Consider the following 25459-nt stretch of genomic DNA (forward strand, 5'->3'; position numbering starts at 1 on the left):
CCCCGGTGCCGCCGGCGGAGCCAGCGCGGATCGGCCCAGCATGGAGGGGACGCGGCGTGCCCTGCTCCGCCTCGCCGCCGCCTGCTGCCTGCTCTGCGCCCTGCCAGGTACCGGGGCGGCCGCCGAGAGGTGCCGGGGCGGGGGGAGCTGCCCGGGGGATCCCGCCGGTCTCGCCGCGGCGGGGAGCGCAGCGCCGGGACAGCCGTCGGGGCAGCGCCGGGGCCCCGGCTCCTCCGCCCGCTGGTGGGGCTGCGGGAGAAGGGTCTGGGGAGCCCTCCCCGGGGACGGAACCCTCCGGGGAGCAGCGCCCCGGGCCTGCCCCCGAACTCGGGCGAGATGCCCCCGAACTCGGGCGAGATGCCGTCGGCCCCGGGCGCCGTCGCCCCGGCGGACGCGCAGATGAGGTGGCCCAAAGATGTTCGAGGGGGTCCCGCGTGAGCCCCGGGCTCCGGGCAGCAGCGCGGCCGCCGGCCCCGGCCTTGCCCATTCGAGGCAGCTGCCGGCAGCGCTGCTCCCGCCGGCGGAGCCGCCCGGGCTCACCTCCCACCCGGCGCCCGGCGGGATCCCGAGGGGATGCGCGGGGAGGGGAGCAACGATCCTGGAGGCGCTCGCCCTCCGGCATCCAGCCCTGAGAGCCTCTTGCCTCCCGCCCTGCAGCTCTCGGCTGCCTACGAGCGGCTGCTGAGCTTCCCCCCGAGGGAACCCCGGACAAAGCCCGAACTCTGCCGCCTCCCGCAGCACGACGGGACGAGGGCCCCGTGCCTGGGGGGAGAGGGGCAGGACGGATGGAGCGTTACGGGACGGAGCAGGAGCAAGACCCTGGTCCCAGGCAGACCCTCCCGGGCTGTATTTCGGCTCTGCTCCACGATCAACGCGTCCTCACGTGGGCAGGCGCAATCTGCACCGTGGCGCTGACAGCCCCGTCCACTGACACCATCGAACTCTGCCGCGTGGCTGGAGTGTGCCCCGAGTCGGGAGGCTGTCACCTTCCCCGTGACCCTGGCAGTGACAAAGGCTCTGTAGCATTTAGGGACTTGCCCAAGACTCAAGAAGCAAAACGTGTTTCTTCTTCTTTGTGGTTGAGAAAAACCCTTGGCCAGACCCTGGTCAGATCCCAGCACTGTGACGGCAGCAATAGAGACCAAGGGGTGACACACAGAAACTCAGTTTCTAATAACTAATTAGGGCTGGTAAAACCCTAGAATAGATGCCTGTGGGGCTGAGCCTCAGCAGTGAGATTAGCACTCAGGATGAGGTTTTGGGTGCCGGATGCGGTTTAGCTGGGTTTGAGGCTGAGCACTGGGAGCAGTCCCAAACCAGCGCCCTTTATGTGGGCAAAGCTGCACTCCCCACACAAGAGTAGCTGTGCTGTGATGGGGTGTGGGGAGGTGACCAGCCACTGGAAAAGGAAGGACTCAGGATTTCCACCGCTGAGAGGAGGAGGAGCTCAGCTGCCTGGGGCTATTCTGGCCCTGTGTCTCACACTCTGGGCACACTGGGAAACCTCAGGGAATCCCTTGCCCCAGCTGGCTCATAGGAACCCTCTTGCTGCAAAGTCCAAGATTCAAACTGCCAGAATGTACCAGAAATTAAGATTGCACTGAGTTTTTCCTGGGATCTTTGTTGCTTAGTGTCCCAATCCAAGATTCTTCACAGTCTCAGGAAATGGTACCCATGCATCTGACCTGGCCCTTGTCCTCATAGCTGTTATATTTGCTAGCTAAGCCCAACTGTGGTTAAAAGAGCAAATGTTTTGTGAAAATAGATGGAAGAGATACCCCCAATAATAAAATGCCCCATAGCAAGCACAACCCATAATGAGACACCAGAAAATCTTAGCAGGATAGTGGTGTGGGAAAGGAAAGGTTTGCCCAGAGATTGGCCCTATAGTCTGCAGTCCCCAGACAGATCTGTCCAAAACTGGGCTTGTCCTAGCTGCATGAGCTACTCTCTGCACTGCTCCCAGCACAGATTCCCTTTGCTCTCGCTGTCCGGCAGTGCTGCTCCCACCCTCTGTCTGAGTTTGCAGGAGGGCCACAGAGGAGCTCAGGCTGCTGTGTCTCCTGTGCTCTGCCCACCCTGGCCTCTCAATGCAGCCTTTCTTCACTGCCTGCGGAAATCCACTTCCTCCAGCATCATTAGCCTTACAAATAAAACCCTGAGTAATTTTGGTCTGGGCATTTTTCTGCCTCTCCCTCCCGTGCCGAGCTGCCCTACAAACAGTGAGAACGGTGCAGGGCTGGGAGAAGCACAAGCACATAAAGCCCCGTCTGTGGCACCACCGGGGCCACACACACAGGTGGGCAATGTGTCCACTTCAAGGTCCCACTGCCAATTTGCTGTGATTCTTTTCCCTTTGTTTGCCCAGGGCAAGGAGGAGTGGATGGACTCTACCCCACCCTGACAGGACAGCTCCAGCTCTCCTGCACCCAGAATTGAGCCACAGCTTGGTCCTCTCCTCAGAGTGGTACCTCCAGCTGTGTGACCCTGCACCCCCAGCTCAGCCTTTCATGTCATGCCATCAGTCTTTGATGCCATTTCTACATGTGCTCTTCCCTCAGCCCCAGGGTCAGGGTGGACCCTGGCTCCCTGCTGCCCTTCCAAAACCTGACCTGCTGGGCAGGGGCAAAGCACTCACTTCCTTCAGCTCCTTTGGCCCCATCCCTCCAAACAAAGGGGAGCAGGGACAATCCAAAGCACAGAGGCCCCTGTCCCTCCTTCCTTTCTACCAAGACCCTCTGGGTGGGCACACACAATTCTTGCTGCAGGGCTTTCCATAGGTCTGCAATCATCCCCACAATGCTCTATAGGGTAGCTTTCATAAGGCTCAGCACCACTGACATCTGGGGTCACATCCTGAGCCCTGTAGGGCTGCCCAGGGCAGGGTCAGGGCAGGATGCATCCTTCAAGCCCATGGAACCAGCAGTTACACAGTTAGAAGGACCTGGGAGCTGCTCAGGGCTGGGCAGGCTCCTGATGTCCAAACTTCCCCCAGCTCATGCCACGCTGCACTAGAGAGCAGGCTCCCTGCTGACATGGGGCTGCTATTAAGGCAACTGGCTAATTAGTTTCTCCTAATGACGTGAATGCTTCCTCCGCTGCAGCTGTGACTCCTGAGGTAAGCAGGGCTGGGCTGAATGATGCCCGAGCTCCCTGCTGTTGTTGTATTACTGGGGTTACACAACCCCAGAGAAGGGCAGGCTTCCCAGGCTGTGCATGTTGGTGTGCCCAGCAGCCTCTGGGCAAAGGGGTCTTCACCCCAGCTCAGTCCCCTACTGAGGAACAAAAACCAAGCAGCATGGGAGCCTCCCAGGCACCTTCCTGCCAAGCAAGGTGCTCCATACCTGTACGTGGCCACTGGAAAATAACTCTGCTCTGACAGTGGTAGCTGAGCAAGGCAGCCTGCTCTCTCTTTTCCCTGCCACTGGAACTTGGGGTAAGCCCCCTCACCTCTAAATGGGGGATCATTGAGAGAGCTTCATGCAAACCTGTGGGAAAGAAGTTTTTTGCATCTCTCTCTCCCGTGGTTGGGTGAGGAGGGTCTCACATGGCAGGGCCAGGCAGAACGTGACACTGTGGGGTGCTGTGTCCTGGAGGCAGCGATTGGGCTGGTGCTGCCCCACCACTGTGTGTTCTGGGCATGCTTGTGCTGTTTAATGGGTATTCCTAGTACTGAAGTACCTGTCCTTGGCATTCATGGTGCTTTTCCAGGGCTGCTCATCCCGCAACTCTTGCTCTGCCCTGCTCTGCCATGCCACCGTTGGCAGGTTGTCCTGGTCCCCAACGCAGTGCCATCTGTCGAGGTGGTAGCAGTGCGTTCCCTTTTTGTTCCCCGGGGTTCAAGCCTGTGGCTGAGTATCCACAGATGCCCTGAGGCAGCATCTTCCTGCCTGCCTGGGCAGGTTGGGTGCTGGGCTGTCCCTCCCCAGCACACACTCACTCAGCACCCTGTATCTAATCTGTCCCCGTCTCGTGCTCTGCTCGTGGCCACCTGCCTTCTCTGTCAGGAGACCTGGTTTCTATTCCTGTCCCTTACCTCAGCCCTTGTTTTGCAGCATGCCTGGCCTGGCAGCTCTCCAGGGCTGGACTGGGTGCTCAGCACCCCTAGTTCTGCACCCCCAGTTTTGCTGCTTGCACAGCAGCTCGCAGAGGCCACGAGGGGTACAATGAATTAAACTGCTGCCATGAAGAGCTTCACTGTGGTCCCCAAGCAGGCTGCAAGGTTGGATCCGTGCTTACACCTCCTGCCTGGACTCCTCACAGCAGACGGGGTCTGTTCAGCCTCTCTCAGCCAGGATGGGCATGGGGACAGTCTGGGCATCAGCCCTGGCAGGGAGAGCACTGGAGCCTGAGGCAAGTGCAGCCCTCTGGCATCCTGCTTCCATCGAGGTCCTGCAAGGTATCCAACTGGAGCTGAGTTTACAAGCAGTTGCCCCTTGTACCTGATCCTGTCTCTAAGCCTCGCATCATCACAGTGAGGGTGTTTGCTCTACAGCATCTCTGGCTGCATCTGGCACCTTCCTGATGGGCTCCAGAAATTTCTTCTGCCACTTGTTTTTTTTTTTTAATTCCAGGAAAAGAGATCAGGCTCAGCTAGTATCTAATCAGCAGCTATTCCAGTTCTGCTTTTAAATGAAACGAGGAGCCTTGGTTTTAATCTCACTATATGGTTTTATTTGCATTTATACACAAGCTCTTTTTCCTTGAAGAGATTGTCTAATTACCGTTGGTTGGTAACCATAAATGTAATAACTGGTAACAAAAGATAATTTCAACATTTAATAAAGTAGTTTGCTAAGCAATAAGATATAACTGCTTTGATACATACAGGTTACAGCTTATGCTGTTACTTTTGAAACATTTTATTTTTCCATTTTACTAGGTTGTTTGCAAATGGAGCTGTTACACTTAAATGGAAATTGAATTCATTTAGTGCACCAAAATAGCATTGTAGAAGGGTTTGGGTGCCTTTTTGATGAATCAGAGCAGTGGTTTGACTTGCATTCTTTAGGAAGCTGATTTAAGTGAGGTGCTAGCCTCAGACAGTGAGGATACATTCACACCAGGGAGTCCGGCTCCACGGGCACTTTCTCTGAAATCCTGGGTGAATCTTTCTCATCTTTGTACTTAGCTCTCACCTGGGACTCTGCACCTTTTCCAGGGGTGGCTGCACCCTGCACCCTGCTGCCCTGCTCTCCTTCAGTCCCCAGCAGACAGCCTGCCATGGGCTTCCTCACCTTATGTGGCTCTCCTGCATCTCATCCTAAGAGGGATTTCAAAAACAATGTTCAGGTCTATGGACTGGAGCTGGGTTGGTGTGGACCTTTGGGGAGCTCAGGCTGCTGATTCTGTCAGACAGGAAGGAGGATGCAGAGGATTCTGCTGAGAGTGGCAGGAGGGTTGTGGCAGGAGGGTTGTGGCAGAAGCTCATTTATGGGCTTGTCCAGCTGAGGCCCTGCTCTCTGTCATTGTTTTATTCTGAGAAACAAATAGATGGTGGGGTGGCTGCTGTGGCAGAGGATGGAGACCACGGTACCCGCTCTGCGTGACTACCCTGGCACAGCAGTGACTGTGCTGCTTGTGCACACCTTCCTCAGCCCCTCGCTTGGCCCCAGTTCTGAATCTTGGGCAGGGAGTGCAAGACAGGAACGGCCCCATCTCCCGCAGAGCTGGCTTCCTTCACTCCTCTCTGTTATGGCATCATTTTACCATGTCTGTTCTGGAGCTGGTGGGAGCTTGGGTTGATATGTGGAGGTCCCTCAGTGTTGTCAGACAGTGCTGGAGAGGGGTCGAAGTTGTGGGCTGATGTTCAAAGCCCTCCCTTCCCTCAAGGAGCTGGGAGTTTTTCCCACCCTTGTCCAAGGCAGGGGCTGCTTCTTGGTTGGCTGCATCCCTCCTCCCCTGGGACCAAGCTCTTCCTTTGCCCCTCTTGTTTCCCAGACAGAGGTCACTGCAGTCAGCACAGTCTGATGGGAGCTGCTGCTCCAAATCCACCAGCCCTGCCCTAATGTGGTCTGGGATCTCTGGTTCTCACCACGCACAGGCTGAGCCTGGAGGTTAGCACAGACATGGGGCAGGAGTGGGGCTGTAGCCAGGGGACCAGCTCTGCTTCAGCAGGCACCTCAGTGTAACCAAAGCAAGCCCACCCTTGGCTCCCTGTCAGCGAAACAGAAATACTCTTATGGTCAGAGGTCTTGCTTACAGATCCTGGTACAGTTGTAGCTGCCTTATTATGGATCCAAGGGCGAGTGCACCTTTACCAGCTGTCCTGGGGTGCTGCAACTGCGAGGTCTTGGAGAATCACAGAAAAGGTGAAGCATCCACACTAACGCCTTCATTTGCATCTGAAAGGACATGGTTCCCTCTTGTCTCCTGAAGCTGATGAGGACGATTCCCTAGGCAGTACAGCCATGGCTTTCCTGGCATGTGATGCAGGAAGCAGAGCTTCTCCAGGAAGACGCCAGAGGAACGAGCTCTGACCTGCGTCTCTATAGGTAACCGATAAACAGCTAAAACCATCATCACCCAGTGACTGGAGCAGCAACAGCGCCGGAGCTGGGGATTTGCCGACCTGTTGGGTACCAAGCTCCAGAGCAGACCAGGAGCTGGACCCCTGAGGATCCCAGCCCGTGCGGGGTTTGCTGGGTCTCCCCCAGCACAGGCAGCTGCAGCAGCGCTCTGCTCTCCCCTCTGTACCTCAAGGTTTGCACCGGGTTTCGTCTGCGTGGCAATAGGTTGCCCTTTTGGATGGATGATAAAGCTGGCAAACAAAGCTGTGGCAATGCAGCAAGGCCCTTTGGAGGAGTGCTTTTTCTTTTTAAACTAAAACTGAAGTAGAACTCAGCGCTTGTACCTTTAACACCTACAGCTCACAAGCACCAAGCAAAGCACGTCTGGGGGATTTTCCTAGGTGCCTTGCTTGGTGACTATGTGCTGGCTTTGGATGTGCCCTTACGCCTCAGGAGCTGACAGACGGGTGATGGGAATCTTTTGTCTGCCTGTCCCTGGATGATCAGGATTTACTCAGTCCTTTGTTTCCTTGGCCATTTTAAGGCTCTTGCCTTCTCAATCTTCCCACCATCATCTCTTAACGTCTTGAATCCTTGTGTTAGTCTGGATTAGCCTCTCCTTTTTTTCAGGCTCTCCTTTGTTTCCTGAGCTGGGTGTGCTGTGATGTGCTGGTCTGGATGACTTGCTAATTGAGGTGCCATCAACACTTGCCATACTCAAAGCGAGTCCCTAGTTCTTCACTTGCCAATTTAAAATCTCTTCTGCAATTCTCTACAAACCAGATTTTATACACCACAGTGCTGTGTTACACCAGAGCCAGAGAGGCCCATCCACCCGGGAACCATTTTCTTTGGCAGTGATGGACACCAGATAATTTTATGGGAAGAAGCCAAGTGGCTTCTTGGAGAGAAGATCTTAGGGAAATGCTAATCCCACTAGCTCTCCCTCTTGCAGACAGCAGGAAGCCGTGCAGCGGGGTGGGGGGAGCTGCTTGCCCCCACAAGCCCTCCTGTCCCACAGCACCTCGTGGCAGGGGTGTAAGTTCCTGGCTTGTGGGGAGGTGTCCTGGTATGTAGGGCCCAGATTCATCTGCCCTCCCTCTGACTTTCCTTTTGTGCGTAAAATCATCCATTTTCCCCCAAAGTTCAGAAGTTCAAGCTATCTGGGTTCTGCGGATCCACTAGACGTTCAGACTGTCTGGGCTCTGCAATAGACTTGCACGGACCCATTTGTCTATTACCCTGAAGTTCAGGAGTTCAAACTGCAGTCAAACTGTCTGGGTTCTGTAAGAACTTTGCCGCTTGAGGTTGGTAGAGCCATTAAGACCCATTTCTCCTAAAGACCCACACCCATCGAGTTGCTTGTAAAGACATTAGCACCTATCTTGCCTATCACTTTTCTAGCCAGAAACTGGCATGATGGTTTCAGAGTTGCTCAGGCCTTTGTGCAAGGCAGCTCTCCACAAATCTTTCCTCTGCACGACTCAAGTCATGACTTGCCGACCCCGTGAGAGGCTGTCCCAGGCACAGGCCAGCTATTCAGAGCAGCACATAGCCAGGCTTAACACTGGCTGGGCACCTGGCCACCACCTTTCCTGTTTACCCCACGGTGACAGCACGCCTCTGTGTCTCTGGCTGCGTAGGAGCAGGTAGCTGGGTGTTTATTGAGCAAGCATCTGCCAGTGTCCAGCCAGCATCCGGAGCTGGTGGGATCCCACCCCGTGCTGAATAGCAGTGCTGGGTTTGGGGCTGGAAATTGTCACATGAAGAGCTGTTCCTTTTGGTGCCTGATCCCAGGAAACGCAGCGCTCAGGTCTTTTCCTTCCAGGTGTTACTGGTGTAAGCGTATCCTACGCCTGAGCTCCATGGCAGGGCTCGCTTTATTTGGAGGCACCTTCTGGCCACACAGAGCTGGATCCAGGCAAGGCCAAAGGGAGCATCACTTAGGCCTTTGGTCTTCATGTTTAAGTTGCCCCAGCTGGGGTTCCCTGTGAAAGCTTTTTCGCTGAATGTGCCGAGCAGGGTTGTGCATCCCTGCGGGAGCCCTCCTGGGACTGGGGCCCCGGGCTGGGGAAGCACAGCTTCCTCAGGCTGCGCCAGGGTTTTGAATTCTCCAGCTGGTCAGGGTACTGCAAAGGTCTTGAGAGAGCAATGTATTGTGTCTTTTCTTAGGGCCTGTTGAGTGCTGTAGCTGGAGAAGAGCTCTGATAATTGTATCTGTTTGGAAGAGCTTTAAAAAACTGCTGAAATTTCCCCGAACACTATAAGAATGGGCTGTTTTGCTGATGGATGAATGTTTCTTGTTGACAACATCCACTTTGGATGCTTCTTCCCTGTGGAGAGAAGGGGCATCATGATGGATTTGCTTCAGTACCTTTATTTTTTTCTGTAATTAGCTCATCAGTCCTCTGTGGCTTGGGTAGGAACTTAAACAGAAATTTTAAAAATACTGACTAGGAGATGTTTTTAAATTGGAGAGTCCATCCTGATGTGGCTACATTTCTCTGTTTTCTTCCTGTTTGTGCCCTGAAAAACCATCACAGGATCTGTGTTTATGAAAGGGCAGTGTAAGAGCCTTGTGGTTTTCCTCCTCCCGTATGCTGTCACACTGTCTAGCAGCTGTGGATCTGGGGGGATCCTTGCTTGCTGCAGGTTCCCTTCAGGGAAGCTGGCCCATTTTGCTGTAGTACGAGGCTGAGTAGCTGCCCATTTCTATGACAACAGCTGTACTTCATGGTGGTCATATGTTCATAAATAGCTCATGAAGGCAGCTGCCAAAGCGCACCGCCAGCCCTGTTAGCTGTAGCGCTCTCTTGCTACCCATTTCACCTTTCCCTCCAGCAGAATCCCACACTACTACTAAGGTGACTCACAAGATATGCTTTGCCATGCACAGCCTTTTTAAATATCACTTTTCTCCATTTCATTGGGCCAGGGGATCTAGAGAGTCATCCACATTTCCCTCATTTGTGTTTTTTCAGCACCACTTTTGACTCTTTCTCAATGAACCAAAGAAGACTTATTTAAATTTCTTACAGAATCAGGTCTCAGGTGATACTTTTAACAAACCCAAATCCTCAAAAAAAGTTTAAAAGTTGCTCCAGGATAGAGGAATTGGTGATGCTCACCCTACAGAACAACAGCACAGGAGTTGAGGGAGAGGAGGGTAAAGGAAAAGTCCCCTAGAACAGGTCCCTGCCTCAGACAGGCCAGGAGGGACAGGGGAGCTGTTTGAATCCCTTTCCCAAGTGTGAACCTGTGCTGGATTTTGAGTTAAGGGGATAAAGAGGTTCAGTTTCTGTCCTTCCCCTCTGTTTCTCCTCTCAGTGTGGGATCTCTGACAAACTTCTCTGTTCCATAGGAGGGGGTCAGAAGACAGGAGAGGACTTGGTGGCACCACCATCTTTTCCTAGCACAGCGCTAACCTCGCATCAGCCAAGGGAAGCCTCTGACTTCAGTCCAGTGACTACTGCCATTCCTCAGACAAGCCTGAAGAAAAACTTGACTGCTGCAACACTCAGTGCCACTGGGGCCCACACTACAGAGGTGGAAGATGCCTTCATCCCTACCACCCCCATGGCAGGCTCGAAGGCAGAGACACTGCAGGCTTCTACCACTGCCAGTCCTGGGGACATCACAGTTACACATCCCGAGCATGACAACATGAGTTTGTCAGTCAACAGCAGCACTGAAATCCCCTCCCCTATCTTGACTGCCAGCACTCTGGAAGAAAACCAGCCCAGCCATGAAGCCACAGAGCCTTTCAGCCCAACTGAAGAAACGGCTGATGCCAGCAGTGCAACCCCCACGCTTCCTCTGAATACTGTGCCAGGTGAGGTTTTGCCTTTACTGCCTGGCACAAAGTCCTGCCTCAATGATGCACAACCTGGAAACGTGTGAGCACTCTCCTGGTAACTGGAGAGAGGGAGAAGAAGGGGATGAGACACTAAGCAGAGCCAGTTCAGTGCAACTTGTTTGCAGAGGTGTTAGTTCAGCATCCTCTTTGCAAGCCCCATTAATTTTGGTATTAATTGTGCTGGCTGCTTTCTGATGAGGACATTGATTGTGTGCAGGGACATCCTTTATATATCTAATCTGAAACAATATGCCTTAGCTGTGCTGCTCAGCTGTGCCTTTCTTGGACCAGGGCTAGGGGCTCAGTGGGAGCCTTCCTGGGGAAGCCCACTCACTCTTAACACAAAACATGGAGATGGGCAAGCACAAGTCACAGCTCATCCGTCCCTGGGAAGCCCCCTTTGTGCTCTCTGTAAGGAGGGATGAGAGGCTTTTCCCAGTGTCTTGCTGAGGGATGATCCCCAGCTGTGTGTAGAGTTCTTCAAGCTTGTCTGCTTGTCCTTCGTCCCCAAGGACAGGCCTTGTGGGCCCAGCAGAGGTTGGCTGACATTGCAGATTGGTACATATGAAAACTGAGAGGACTTTCTAAGCACTGTGGCTTATAGTGTGGCTCAGCTGTGGCTGCGCTAAAGGTTCTGCTTGTTTTCCAAAGGATTGACAATAAGCTGCTGTTACTATAGTCCTTACAGTCTTGCTTCCATATTGTCTAGTCCCACAGACCAGTGTGGTTGCACTGGATCCTTTGAAATAACTGCTTGTTTCTATTTTGCAGCAACAACTAACAGCACTCAGCCAGGGCTTTTTGGCGGGCAGACCCTGGGGCCCACAGCAGCAAGGTCTGAAACCAAGCCAGGAACGAGCCCTGTGGGTGCCACAGAGGAGAGCACTGTGGAGCCCAGAAATTCCTCTGCTCCCATCTCCACTGTACAGAGCACGTCCTTTGCTGATGCCTTCAGTACTGTGACAGTGAGACCCCTCGTGACCAGCCCCACGTCTGCCAGCACAGCTGCCGTCCCCACCAGCACACCTACATTGGCACAGTCATTGGAGCCCAGGCATGAGAAGGCTTCTGTGGTGGATGTTGGTGATGATGACAATTCAGGTAAATGCTCTGCTTTTAATGGGCTGCCCAGGGAGGTGGTAAAGTCACCATCCCTGGAGATGTTTAAGGAAAGACTGGACATGGCACTCAGTGCCATGGTCTGATTGACCTGGCGGTGTTTGGTCATAGATTGGACTTGATAATCTTGAAGGTCTTTTCCAACCTAATAGATGTAATTGTTTTTTCCCTGTTCTCACACAACATGGCAAAGGGCTGGGGCTGCCTCCCATTGGCTCTTGGTTGTGCTGAGCAGAACCAGAAAAGACAAAACTTTGCTGTTCCAGCCCTTGAAGGCTCCCCTTTGGCCTCATTCCCTTGGTCTCCTTGCAGAGCTACCCAATGTGGCTGGTACAACGAGGGCTGATCCCTTGGTAATCACTGTGATCTCCGTCTTCATTGTCATGGTGGGCATGCTGGGCCTGGTGGGCTTCTTGAGATACCGCCAGCACAACAACCGCATGGAGTTCCGCCGCCTGCAGGACCTGCCCATGGTGAGTCACACCTTCAGCCCAGCCTGATGTGGGCTGGCTTGCCACTGACTGCTTTGCAGTTCTCCTTCTACTACATTAGCTGCTAGGTACTTGCAGCAGCACCAATGCTGATCACACACTCCTGTTCCTTCTTAGGTCCCTCTCCTTCCATCCAGGGTTTGAATCAAGACAGCAAGTCTCAAGGCTGGGCACTAAAGAAGCTCTCTGCCTTCCCCTCACTCTGCAGGGGAATGCTGAGAGGTTAAATAGAGAGAGGAAGGAGAGCTCCATCCAAACTTGTCCTGAAATGACAACTTCCTAACCTCTCCTCCTGTTTTCTCATATTTGCTTTGTGACTATGACAAAGCAGATTCTGTGCTCTGTCCCAGGGAGGTTGTCTGTCTGTCTGTCTGTGTTTGACCCTTTGGGAATATAAAAATATATGAGGATTTCAGAGGCTGGACTAGCTCTGGGGAAGCTGCAAATAACTACCTGTGCTTTCTGAGACAGAGGAGTACACAGCTAGCAAGCAAGCTGATGCTGTCTCAAGCAAGCTGATGCTGTTGCAAGCTGAGTGGAGTTTTCAACAGCCAGGGTTTTGCACGTCCCTGCAGGAACTGCCTGCCTGTACACACCTCTTCTCTCCAAATGCTGCAGCAGGAGGGAGACTGACAGTCCAAAGATCCAGGAACTGCACAGTGACAGCATTTAGGTGGATGGCTGGGCAGATGGCCACACTGTGACCATGTGGCTGAGAAGGCTGTGCTGCCTGCACAGCAGTCTCCCAGGCTGGGACCATGATGCCACTGTGCAGACATCTCATTAAAGCACCCTCTTCTCTGCTTCTAGGATGACATGATGGAGGACACCCCTCTCTCCCTCTACAGCTACTAGGCAACCAGGCTATCCACTGCCCAGAGGAAAAGGCCTTGAGGACTTGGTCCCAGACGATCTGCTGAGGAATGAGGGGCTGTGATTTGCACACAACTGAAAGATCCTTTTCAGATGGTTTTTGATTTTAGACATTTTACATAGCTCAGTGTTGAAGTTTCTATGCTGCGAATCAGAGCCCAAGTCTGTCCCTTTTCTCCAGGCTCTCCTCAAAACGATGCCCTGAAGAGGTGTCTCCTCCTTTTAGTGTGGCAACCAATTATCCAAGACAACCTTTGCCATGGTGTTCTGCATGGATCTCCTGTTCGTCTTGGTGGCTGCTGCTTTCAAAGGAGGTGGGCAAGTGATCCCGACAAGGGCTCTTAACACTGGTGGTGTCAGCACAGTGCTAGCAAAGGAGACTGCTGTTTTCTGAGGGAGCCAAGGATGTGGAAATCACTTCTCTTGGGCTCCCTCTTGTTCTGTATTTTTAAGGTTGTTTGTTTTGGGGGTTCTCTTGCACTTTTTTTGTTCCTGTTTCAGCTTTAGTCCCAGGATTGGCATTGCCCATCCTTAAACACCTACCAGGAGGATAAAAGACTACTCTGCTTCCTTCCTACATGCATACCTTTTCTCTTTAACCAGGGAAAACAGTTTTGTGGCCACTGGAGAAGTGCCCCTGCTACTTGATGTTGCTTTGAAGTTGCTGGGAGGAAAATGAACATAATGTTAGCTTAACAGAGCTTGATAGGACTCAGTCTATTGCCAATTAGACACACTAATTTGGTCTCACCAAAATTAGGAAACCATGTCTCCTACACTTGATGCTTTTGGCATATGTGTAAACTCCTTTCCCAGGCTCAGTAAATGCTTTTAGTCCATTTCCCTGCCTGGACTCTAACACAAACCTTTCCTCAGGTACCTCCCGTTTTGCTTCTAGCATCTGGTTGCTGGAAGCTGTTGTACAAAACTGATACTTCACTCTCCCTTCTGTGCTATGCAACGTCAAAGCTCCTCTACTTTCTGATGTTGGTCTTTTGAGCCAGTTGGTGTCTTGTCATGAGGACAGATCCTGGATGTAGGTGCCTTCCTCCCCTTCCCTTTCTTGGTGTTAGGCTGATTGGATTCTGCACTTTTGCCTGAAAATATCACTGCTGTAGACTGCATCCAAGGCTCTTGAGGCCTCTCAAGGAAACCCACAGACCAGAGCCTCTGAGTGTAAGTCAGAGGATCTTTTGGTGCCCTTGCCTCAGAAAGACCAGAGTGTGTGTGTCATGTCAGTCTTCATGTAATTACATGTGCTCCTGTTTTCTAACTCACATTCGACTGCAGGTAAATGGAAACACATGCCTTCTCTAGAGTGATTTCTGACTAAGCCAGTTGCTCCCTCAGGATACAGCAAGGGCTAGAGATTATCTGCCACATTCCTCTTACACGCCTCAGTTTCTCCTCTCCTTTCAGCAGCAACATCACTGAACCCCACAAAGGACAGATACCAGGCCTCACTTGCAAAAGTACCTTTTTTTCGCAGTGCTGTTATTGGTAGCAGGGAAAGGGGAATTTCCCCATCAGCTGAGCTCTGGAAAGGCCAAAGATGGAGCAGAACCAGTGTGGGCCAAATAGATGAACTGGGTAAGGCAGCAGTTCCTCCTCCCTGTGTTGCTGCTTCCAGAGTGGCTGACAAATGGCTGCAGTGCAGTTGGGGTTCGGCTGTTGGCTTTGGCCTTCCATCTGTGTATTGTAAGGATGCCCAGTAAAATAGGGAAGAAGGGTTGGTTCTCTCCTATGATTGCATGAGAACTAAAGAGCAATTGTCACAACTCCAAAGCTTTTGTATCGAGCATTGTCTGCACACAGCAGTCTCCCTAGCTACAGACTTGTTTCCCCTGCCGGAGGGCAGGGTGCTACTGGTTCTCGGCACAAAGTTGGCAAGTTGGTGGTGGAAAACAGAACTCCATCCTGGCTGGAACTGGTGCAGGCTGGCATATCTGGGAAGTGTCTCTGCACACAATCAAAAGGGCAGGGGCTGGTTGTTCTGGTTTCCCGTGCATCGCTGTCCAGGGGAAAGGGGTGAGGAAGAAAACTCGCCCAACACCAAAGTGCAACTTTCTTTGTAAAATATGTTGATAGTGGATTTTTTTTTCTGCAATAAAGTTACAAATGCCAAAAGTGTCTCGGTCCTCATATTTTCATTGCAAACATCTAACTGAAAAGCTTTTATAGATCACAATGAATCCTGTGATAGATAAACAGCAGCAGTTTGGGACACAAAGACTCACAGAGCTGATAACTAGAAAATGCCAGACAGCTATGAACCATAGCTCTGACAGTTCAGAAGGACACCAGCCCCTGCCTGTGTTCCTTCTTGTCAGGGTCATTCCTGGTCTGGGTTGACTGAGATTAATTTCTGTACAATTAAATCAGATGAAATCTGTCTTAGAGAACCACACTAGACCAAATAATATAATCTACATCGTTAGACTCCTTTCCTTTGCCTCTGATTGAAGATATTCTTGTGTTGTCAACTGTAACCCCAAACCATATTTACAGAAATATCCTGAAACCCAGCCTAATCCAAACCTAAGTAGCATCATCTGTCATGCTTCTTTCTATAGTACAGCAGACAAAGCAAATTGAAAGGCACATACTTCTTTTTGTTTAGCTTTATAGCTGTTTTGAACTCTTCCCTTCAGAGCTCAGACCTGCAGAGAAGTAAGTGCTCAAAAGCCCAGCTTCTGCTACAGACCTGGTAAAAGTCTCTCCTGAGCTAATAGTCTCTCATAGCTGTTAGAATACTTCGGCAAAATCAATCAGCTCATGTCAAAGACTTTGTGTTAAAGATTTTCTGTTGCAAAAGCAAAATGTGGTGAGTGAAACTACTTGGTAATTTGGCTTACGCTGTTTTCTGAAGCGTTCCCACAACAAATCTAGACAAGCAAATCCTTGGAAGACCTAGAGCAAGGGGAGAGCAAACAAAGACTTGGTAGTCTAGCAAAGTGCTTGCTGAGTAATCTGAAGACATGAGCGTGAGCTCTAAACCCTGCAGAGATTTCAGTCCTGTCCGAACATACTGTCAGGAAAATCCACCAATGCCAGAGGGTTATGTCCAAAAAGGAGAGAGAGGGGTCCTTCAGCTTTATTCTGATAAAGGGAGAGAGTCCACCAGGGCACATGCCCGAGGGATTTTCTCTCAAGGTTTTGGAGGGCACAGCCTCCCTTTTATCCTAACCCCCGGCCGCATGTTGCCCTCTTCCTTTCCCTACTGGCTGAGGTATTGGGAAGGTACAGCCTTCCCAAACCACCTACCCCATATCGCCCCTTGAACCTACTGTTTTACCCCAAAGTTCAGAAGTTCAGGCTTGTGCAGACCCGTATCTATTTCAGGAACCAAACTGTCTGGGCCTGGTAATGAACCTGCTGCTCAAAGTCAGTAGAAGCATTAAGACCCATTTCAAAGATGTTAACACCCATCAAATTGTTTATAAAGACGTTGGGCACACATCTTTCCTCTCAATACAACCATACAAAACAGAATAACTAAGTAACAGAACAAACATGCCACAACTAAGCCAGTCTTCTCAGGTCTAAAGTCAGCATTACTCTGGTGGTTTATGTTGGAGTTTTCTCTGTTCTGCCTTTTTACCACCAAACCCACTCGGAGCTGATTCATTCTCTGCTGAACAAACTGCTGAACTGCCTTGTTGGAGAGGTAGCACAGAGCCAGGGCTGTGCTAGCTGGAGAGGCAGCAGCAGGACAGGCTTGTGCAGGCAGCCACTCCTGGGAAACACAAAGCTTTGTGCCTTTGCCCAGCCGAGTTCCGACCTTCCAGCCAGATGCTACAACCTCTTAGGTGGTCAAGTTTGGAGATGGACCATGGGCCAGTTGTGTGGGCTTCATCCTTCCTGTGCAGAAAAGAGAACTGACAAAACCAGAAACCAACTGTTGCCAACTTCTGCATTTCTCCTTGAACATAGCTGTTGCTTCTGATGGGGTTTGGTTTTAATGCCTCCTAGGCTAAGGCACAATTATATTATTAAGTAGCAAGGGACCAAGAATCAACTGAATCACTTAGGTTTAAAGTTAAATAGAATGGAAAGAAACCCAGGCAAAAGAAAAGCAGAGTTTAAGACATATCTGCCTGCTTTGCCCTCCCCTCATCCTCTCTCCAGACCCATGTTTTGAAGGGAAGGGGATTTGAGGAGCTGAAAAGTGACAGTCCTAGAGCTGCTGTGCCATGGGTGGGGCTACCTGTTTTTCATCCATTTCTCTGCCCACTCAGTTGTCCTTCATGGCTCAGTGTCTGTATTTCAGCATCACTGTGTATTTATCCATCATGTCACACTGTAAGTCTGTAAATAAGGCTTCAGAGGGTGTTCAGGGACAGAAAAACTGCCATGAGGAGCACTGGAGTGGACAAGGCAGTGTGTGGGTCTTGTAAGACTAACCATCCCATAAGGCTTTCCCATGGATAAGTCTCCTGTGCTTGCTACCACTTAAAGCAGAATGAAAAAGGCATTCCACTGATCCAAGGAGCAGGAGTGCAGAAGCAAGCCAGGGAGGCAGAGCAGTAAATTTTCAGTAATGAAGGCTATGAAATGACAAAGAACCTGGAAGCTTTTACTAGCCACTGTTCTTTTTATAGCCAGGGGAGAGCAGAAATGCCTACTGTCATTTCCCAGACACCTGTGAAGGAAACAGCAGGCTGCACACCTCCTCATTACTTATACTTAATTTTCTGTAACTACATCAAATCAGTATAAATGTGGATTTGCCATGGGGGGAGGGGGGCAGTTTTTCTAAGTGTACCTCCTGAGCCTCTGCCTGTGATGTTCCCATGTACTTGCTACCTCTGCTTTGCTGCACAGCAGAAGTGAGACAGGAATTTTATTTCCAATATTGCCTTCCATCCCCCACAAAGAAAACAGAAATCATGCACTTACTGTCCATAAAACAGCCAAATTTTCAGTCCTACTGATACATACCTAAGTGATAAGCAAAGCTGGAAGACCGTGACTGCAAATATAAGTCTCCCAGCAGTTTCCCAAAATAGTTTGTGGTTTAGTTTTTTTTAATCTTCCAGAACTTTGTAACATAACAGTGGGCTTCAAACTTCCCCACCCAAATACATTTGAATGAAGACTCTTCCTCACTTTAAAGCTACTGGGGTCATGTTTCCTCACAGATCTGAGAAAAATCAACCTTCATCCAGAGCACAACTTCAAAACAATCTCAAAAGATAAAGCATTTAGAACCTCCCAGAAGAGGACCTTCTAATTGTGCCTGGTGATATGGAGCTTGTGAACTAGATCCCCCACCACAGTTAATTCTGCAGCATTGGCAAGATTTTATAAGAAATCATTAACTATTACACGAAGGAAGCATAGATAGGTTGTACATTTTTAAAGACAAAGGGATTGATTTATTCATCTGCTTGACAGCCTGCACAGTCTTCCTTGTGCTAGTTCCCACTTCCTGTCCAATAAGTATACTTGAAAGACACACTCAACACAGGTCTGCTTCACATGCCCCAGCAGTTTAACAATTAAACAGTTAAAGCCTCAGTTCCTCTGTAATATTTTTTCTATTCAATGACCCATCAGCCAAATAACCCCCTGCACCACAAAACCAGCTTGATCTTGATCAGACTGACAGTGGTCACAGCTGCAAGAAAACAAGTACATGTTTGTTCCTACTGTTCAGCTCCTTCTCTGCTTACAGGTAGACCAGATTCCCCACCCACAGTTCAAATAAAGAGCTACGTAAGTTACCAGAGGTATCCTCCCAGTCATAAAACAGGTCTCCCTGTGATGAACTGCCCAGAATTAATATATCCCTGCAGCAGAAGCCTTTTGCTAGCTCTCTTTGAACTACAATGGAACATCTGTTGACAATCTCCCGCAGGGTAACTTCTCTCCTCCCCTGTTTTAATCCTCTCTCTCTTTCAGAAGTACACATCAGTTGCCACAGGACGACTCTCACAAGCATTAGAGCGTTTCCTTTCACTGCTCTCTCTTGGGACGAGTAGGAAGAGGGATGATCAGTCAGCCCTGTATTTTAAGTATTTTCTTAAAAATTTGCTGTTATCCAGACTCCTGAAGCTTTCAATGCTCAATTACAGGTTCTGCTTGGGACAAGACAAGATTCATGGGTTCTTGAACATGACTTTCAGCTAGATTTAGACACTCATTTGATTCTGACTGAGAAGAGTTTTACTGGGGACAACTGCAAAATTAGCAAAATGTTTCTTTGTGCTAATCCTGGCTGTGCCTTCTGATCACACAGACAAATAAACACACTAACATGATCATTGCTTCAATTTCCCTTCTGTAAAGTTTAGGGGCAGGATGAGAAATTTTGCCCACTTTTTCAAAAGGATCTCCATATTTTTAGGTGGAAGGTAACTGTGGACAACACTATTTGTGGCTATCTAGCAGAAAGGGAACCTGTTTCCACAAAGGGCTTAAAGAAGCACTGGGAAAAGACCTCCCTTTATTTTACAGAGTCTAAGCTGGTGTCATTCATTCACCTCTTCCCTTCTCCTTCACCAGACAGCAATTGTAAAATTAAGTTATCTCAGAGGGAAATGGAATAAAAAAATTTAAACCACATAAGGAAATTTCACAGGGTCCTTTTTTTTTGCCACTGTGGCACTCTATTCTCATAAAACAAACCAGCAACCTCCCCTTTATGGGCGTCATGGAATTTTCTGTTCAAATAACAAGATTTCTCCACCTGTTTTGTGCCACACAAGAGGAAGCAATTTACCAGCACTTGTCAAGTCAGCTGCTCCATATTGGGTCTTGACAGGGTAAATCTATGGTCATTCTATATCTGTTCTGTTCTTGCTGTGCATAGTCTCCCTAAAAGGAAAAGTCCAAGCCCAGCACTACATCCCAGAGCTTTAGATAGCCAACAGTTTAAGCACAATCCAATATAACTCAAAACTTACAGTATAACTGGGAGAAAAAAACTAAACATTTGAAGGCATTAGTAGAGAAAACACACTAAATTCTCTCAATTTGTTCTGGTCCACCAAGTGAGAGCTCAGAGGACAGGATCACACATCCCATCCCGTGGGAGAGGGCTGAAGCAGAGGACTGCAGCAGAGGACTGCAGTGGGAATTCTTTGACCTTGGAGGAACAGCCCCATTGCAGCTAAGCACCACAGCATCTCTCCCTCTGCAAGACAGCTGACAGCTGCCAAAGCTGACTGACAAAGCACAAATCAGGCCCTGCACCAGTGTCTGCCTCCTGCAGAGAAAGAGCAGAACACACAGCATGGTGTTGAAAGGGTAGAAGGGGCAGGTCTGAGCAAGGGGGCATGAGATGGCAAACAACAGCTCAGGTCTCTGGCAGAGTGTGGGACTGGGCAGGTCTGTGAATGATTTATCAAAATGGCTGTTTCCCTTCCTGGAGGTGCCTCCCTTGGGTCAGCCCCACGGCTCACAGCTTCCACTTGTGGAAAATGCAGGGAACAAACAAGTCAAGAAGAGTTTGCCTGCCCAGGGAAGCCAATATCCTTTCTGTCTTTAGTTGTTCCCAACAGTAAAGAGTGCATCTTTGAGTTAACATTAAAGGTCATGCAGCTCTAGCCCAGGCAGGTCACTGCTGAGATCATCACTCCAGCTGTTTCTAGCCACTTCTCCAGCACTGCTTTCTGCCAGCTCAAAACACAGCCTGGAGGTATGTGTACAATCTACACCAAAAGACCAAAGAATTATCCTTCCCCAGCCTTCTTACCCCATATGCCAGACCCGAGAACAACAGCAGTCTATGTCTATCCCCTCCAGCACTGCTGGTCCAGTGTGGTCTGCAATCGTTTCAAACCCTATAAAAACATCCTCATTTATCTCCTACTGAAACAGACATACCAAGAAGCGTCCTCACAAGCTATGTAAGCTCAAATAAAAACAGGTGCTCATGGTTCCAAGTGTTCTACACTAACAACCTGCCAACAGAGCTACTGGGTGCCCCTGCCATAATAACCCCTGCAGGGTTTCTGATGTTACTGTGATATAAATATTTACTACTAATACTGCAGGTAATAGTACAGCAACAGGTAACTAGCTGCTTATTATTAAATGAGGGGGTTTGCTTGAACATTTGATCAGTGAAACTCTATTTAAGAGTCCCCACCTAGCATGTGCCTCAGAATAAAGGCTAGAGAAAATCTTAACCCTTTGATGGGACCTGCAGGCTCCTCAGGCATTGCCCTAACAGCAACCTGACATGTTACAACTGCATCTACAAAGCAGTTAATTGTAGCAGGTTTGCTAGTAAAATCTGAATCAGCAGGATTAGTAAATTGGAAAAACAGCACACAGGGCAGTTTAACATGCCTCACAGCCTCCATTCACAAGAATCTTAAGCATCTTACTAAAGTAGGGCATGAATTTTTTTCTTTTAAAGAAACATTAGCCCTTTGTTGCTGATTTCTTTTAATGCTAAGTGTTAATGCAAACACAAGGAGGTTTAATATCCAAAAAGCAAGGCATAAATCCTAAAGGATGAAGAGGCTGAGGCAAACCTTCTTGAATGAGCAATTTTCACCTTCTCACTGGCTGTGTGTCAGCACCAAAACAAAAATGGAGCCACATTAAAAACTGGTATCTTGGCACCATCAGAGGAAGTGATAAGTATCATAATTGGCCCTCACATGCAGCTTTTCATTACCCTGACACTACACGGGGAGGGAGGATGAAAGAACAGACAGGCACACACATGTTACCTCTGTTCTGGCATAGCAATACTGCTCTCAGAACTAACTCTGGCCCAGGTGCTAGGCCACTACTCCAAACTGTACTGTTGTTCTGCCTTTAGATGCCTAATACTCAGCCCTACCAGTAAAATTGGGCCCAGCAAGAGCCTCTCATCCGTATGACCTCTGGAATGCCCTGAACAGTAGAGCTTTGTCATTCACATGACAGAGGAAAACCCTTCCAGGTTCTTAAGATCCTGAGGGTGCAGGATCGAGCCTCACTTACCTTCAGGCACCTCAATCTCCACGGCACTAGAAAGCTCATTGGAGCTGAAATGTCTGGGGTGGGAACCTCAGCCAAAGATGGAGAAAACCACTCTGCCTCTCTCAGCAAGTTCTTGCTTCTCTCTAAAAGAAATGAAAAAAGCAGCAGATTAGGCCAAAAGTTCAAGTATAAACTTGCTGAGTCTAAGTGTCCTCTGTCTACCTTTTGTGACACCTGTTACACGTGGAGAAACTGCTGTTATTCCAATTTAATACCATTTTCTTATTCTTTTATTGGTGCAAGCAGTGGCACAAAGCAGCAGGAAACAGGTTCCATGACAGGCAAGAAAACATACTGGCAAAAATGTTCAGGCACTGGATTTCACCTTTTTGTGGCACCAACAGCTCCAGCCAGCTCCACATCATTCAGGTTTAAAACACAAAGAATCAGCCACCTCATTTCTGCTCAAAGCCACGGTCACAATGCCAAACCCTTCCCATACAGGGGTCAGTTTGTGTTGGAAAGGGACAACAGGACACCTGACCTGACCATGAGATCTCCAAACCAGAGGCTGGAAAACTACATCCCAGACTGTTAGTAATGGAGTAAGTGTGAAATCGTTCCTATGATCTCTTCTTTCCCTGCAGGTGCCATGGATGCTATTTCTGTCTGGAAGAGACTTTTCGCTTGATCTTTCAGATCAAAGACTGTAGATCTGATTGAAAGATAACACTGACAGTCCCTTACGCTTAGCAATGCCTACTGGAACAGTTACCGGGGGTGGGGATGGGGTGGGCACCATTTTGATGGGGTTTCCAGCAGTCACGCCTCACGCAGCAGAAGGCAGCTCTGCTGAGCAATTCAGTCGTGTTTTCAGAGATGAACGGTCTGGCAGTAGAACCTCTGCCTCCCCACCTAGCCCTGATCACATTGTTCTCTCCGTTGTGCCAGCATGACTTTTTCCTGCTGCAGCACTGTGAACCACACCACTTCAGGGGGAAAAAAAAAACCAACAACAAAAAAGCCCAAACAATGACGCACTTGTTAGAACCAGCTCGGCTCCCTGATCGGATTTACAGCACACCAACCACTGCAGCGGCAGAAATTCGGGAGGCAATGTGCTGTGAGGCCAGGGCAGGAAAATGCAGAGAGATGGGAACATTTTAAGCTGATGTTGACAGCACAGAAAACATATCATGGAATCAGAGCTTAACAGGTGGGAGAGTGACATAATAAGGGAAGGCATTAGGCTTTTATAGAAAGAAATAGGGAACCAATATTTAATTACAGGAGAACTGCAAAGAAGTTCCATTATTGAAAACATCTCACCAAGTTAATACTATATTTTTTATCAGAGAAAACCTAATCATGAATCTACATTGACCTCCAGACTCAGTGTTCACCAATACTTCCCCACTAATAAAAATAGACATTTATATGCTTATGGTCAAGAGCTAGAAAGATCAGAAAAACAGACAAGAAATTAAGATGTCCTTTAACTCCATTACAGTCACCAAATTGCCCTGAGTGTTCAAACAATTTGTGTGAGTCTCTCTCTCTCACATTAGGTTCCTACCTAATGCAGAGCAATCGTTCTTTACCAGGGTCAGAAAAAGGTTTCAAGAGCTGTGGATGGAAAGCAGAAGGAAGATCCCTTCTGTTACAATCAGGACAACATTGTGTCTTTGTCATTTACTGTTGTGGAGAACAATGAGAACTAATGACCCTTTTTTGTATAAATACTTCATGATGACACCAAATCACACTGTATCCCACGTGACATCAGCATTAGCCTGAGGGGGGACGAATTAGAGTGCTGTGTTTTTCCTAATAATAGTAAAAACCACAAAACCATACCTGGGACACAGACACCTCACAGAGACGCTGCTGCCTTCCCCCAGGGAAGTGATACATATTCTCTGGATGCTGTTTTACTGTAGCACAAAGCTGTTGGGGGGAGAGAATGCTGGAAACAGTGACATGAATTGTCAGCCAGACCTGTGACAGTTCGGACATCTGGCAGCTGTCCGAGGGCAGCTGGGGTTGGACAGAGGATAATAATGAAACAGAGCCAAAAAGATCTAAGGATCCTCAACAAGGAAGCTGAGATGTCACTCATTTCTCTCCAGGGAGCCGGTCACAGCCCTTGGGTAGGGGTTGGGGAGAGCAAGGGCCGTGCTAGCGGAGGCTTGAGGCACAAACAAAGCCAGTTCCCACCAGCCGAGATCGGGGAGAAAGGAATGTGAGGGATGGGGAAACTGGAAAGGAATTAGAGCTCAGGCATTTCAAATTAGCTCCTCTTCTTAAACGCACCAATTATTTCAGTCATTGCAGTAAAATGCAAGCGAAGTACTGTCCAAATGGCAACCAGGAGACTGCCCTGACAGAGGGCCTGGGTAGGAGACAGCAACACTCCTGATTAAACAAGGCAGGTGAGGCGGCTCAGGGAACAGCTTCAAGGACAGCTGTGAAGGGAACAGCAGGTACCCATTCTCCCAGCCCACGTGGAATGAGCAGATGATGCCAACCCTGAGGACACAAACGTCTCGGTAACAGAGGCTGCTACTTAGAATCATAGAATATCCTTTGTTGGAAGGGACCCACAAGAACCATCGAGTCTGACTCCTGGCTCTGCATAAGACAACCCCAAAAATCACCTGTGTGTCTGAGAGCATTGTCCAAATGAAATCTGGCAGGCCCAGTGCTGTCACCCCTTCCCTGGCGGTCACCCCCTTCATGAGCTGCCTCAGAAGGATTGAATGCTCTGCCTGCACTTAGCCAGAGACCAACTCCAGGAGAAGGCAGACATTTAAGTCATACCTGCCTCAAGCTTTGCCAGTTCAGGTTTTAAATGGAAGACCCCACCTCACAAAGCTGGCAAACGTGCTACCTTCTGCATCACTAAAGCCGGAGCCACACATGGAAACGAACAAAGGATATCCAGCAAAGAGAACGGCAGGATGAGAGATCAGTCCCCAGCATCTCTGAGCTTGTCAATCCAGTCCCTGTGGAAGCAACTGCCACAGGAAGAGCTGTCCTGCAGAGCTCTGAGCAGCCGCCAGCCAGCAGCACCCTCCTGTGACACATTCCTGCAGCTCCCCGGCAGCAGCCCGGGAGCTGCACTTGTCCCTGCAGCAGCTCTTGTGGCCTACGTGGACCTGGGCATCCTCCAATTCCCTGAGGGGGTACCTCCTCCCCTGACGTGGCTCAGCCTCTGTCAAGCGCTCCAGGCTTCCATCCCGAGTTTGTACAAACTGTAAGATTGTGCTCTGTTAGACTGAGCTTTGTGTGGCTGCTCAGCAGATCTAGCACCTGAGAGAGAGGGGGCAGTCACTTCCAAGGGTTTTCCAGAGGCAACCCCTGATCCAGCACTGCATTAAACCCTTCAGAAAAATCTCAGAACAACTGAGAAAAAGGAGGGAGCTGGACATACAACATGCCACAATTGGAAAACACCTCGTATTTCCAGCACCAAAGATGCAAAGCCCTTTCTGCCTTGTATCCAACTCTTTCTACTCACTTGTTGAGCAGGGAGATGGAGCTACCTCGCGCCAGGCTACACTCACAGCCTGTTGTTTCTTCAACAGGACTTCAGAAATCTAGACAAGAAGTGAGCCGTGTAAGAGGCTCCTGCAGCTGTCAGTGCTTCGGTTCCACTGGCTTTACTTTCACTACTTCCTAGTTTATGG

The 25459-nt window shown here is 49.7% G+C and overlaps 1 protein-coding gene and 1 long non-coding RNA gene across 4 annotated transcripts; one reads left to right on the top strand and one right to left on the bottom strand.

Annotated features, from left to right (window-relative positions):
- Nucleotides 1-14978, top strand: LOC116448151 (mucin-17-like). 2 transcript variants are annotated; one of them, XM_032118231.1, is made up of 5 exons: nt 1-107; nt 9871-10341; nt 11137-11466; nt 11797-11957; nt 12786-14978. In XM_032118231.1, the coding sequence occupies exons 1-5, from the start codon at nt 41-43 to the stop codon at nt 12828-12830; spliced, it is 1074 nt and encodes a 357-aa protein (XP_031974122.1). In that variant the 5' UTR covers nt 1-40; the 3' UTR covers nt 12831-14978. The 2 variants fall into 2 exon arrangements, with proteins under 2 accessions (XP_031974122.1, XP_031974123.1); XM_032118232.1 differs by lacking the exon at nt 12786-14978 and adding an exon at nt 12093-12779.
- On the bottom strand, nt 4713-24901 carry LOC116448152. Of its 2 annotated transcripts, none has more exons than XR_004241830.1 (3): nt 23628-24901; nt 21792-21913; nt 4713-8842 (listed from the first exon to the last, which is right to left on the bottom strand). It is a non-coding gene; the product is annotated as an uncharacterized LOC116448152 (long non-coding RNA). The 2 variants fall into 2 exon arrangements; XR_004241831.1 differs by lacking the exon at nt 4713-8842 and adding an exon at nt 16122-16709.
- Nucleotides 24902-25459: the final 558 nt, after the last annotated feature.

The sequence above is a fragment of the Corvus moneduloides genome, chromosome 9, assembly GCF_009650955.1.
Source record: "Corvus moneduloides isolate bCorMon1 chromosome 9, bCorMon1.pri, whole genome shotgun sequence".
In the NCBI taxonomy this organism is placed as follows: Eukaryota; Metazoa; Chordata; class Aves; order Passeriformes; family Corvidae; genus Corvus; species Corvus moneduloides.

Excerpts from the sequence above, each read along its gene's own strand:
- LOC116448151 (XM_032118231.1), top strand. The coding sequence starts at position 41 with ATGGAGGGGACGCGGCGTGCCCTGCTCCGCCTCGCCGCCGCCTGCTGC. Across the intron at positions 10,342-11,136 it reads TCCTCTGAATACTGTGCCAG|CAACAACTAACAGCACTCAG; the intron begins GTGAGGTTTTGC and ends TCTATTTTGCAG. Across the intron at positions 11,467-11,796 it reads TGGTGATGATGACAATTCAG|AGCTACCCAATGTGGCTGGT; the intron begins GTAAATGCTCTG and ends GTCTCCTTGCAG.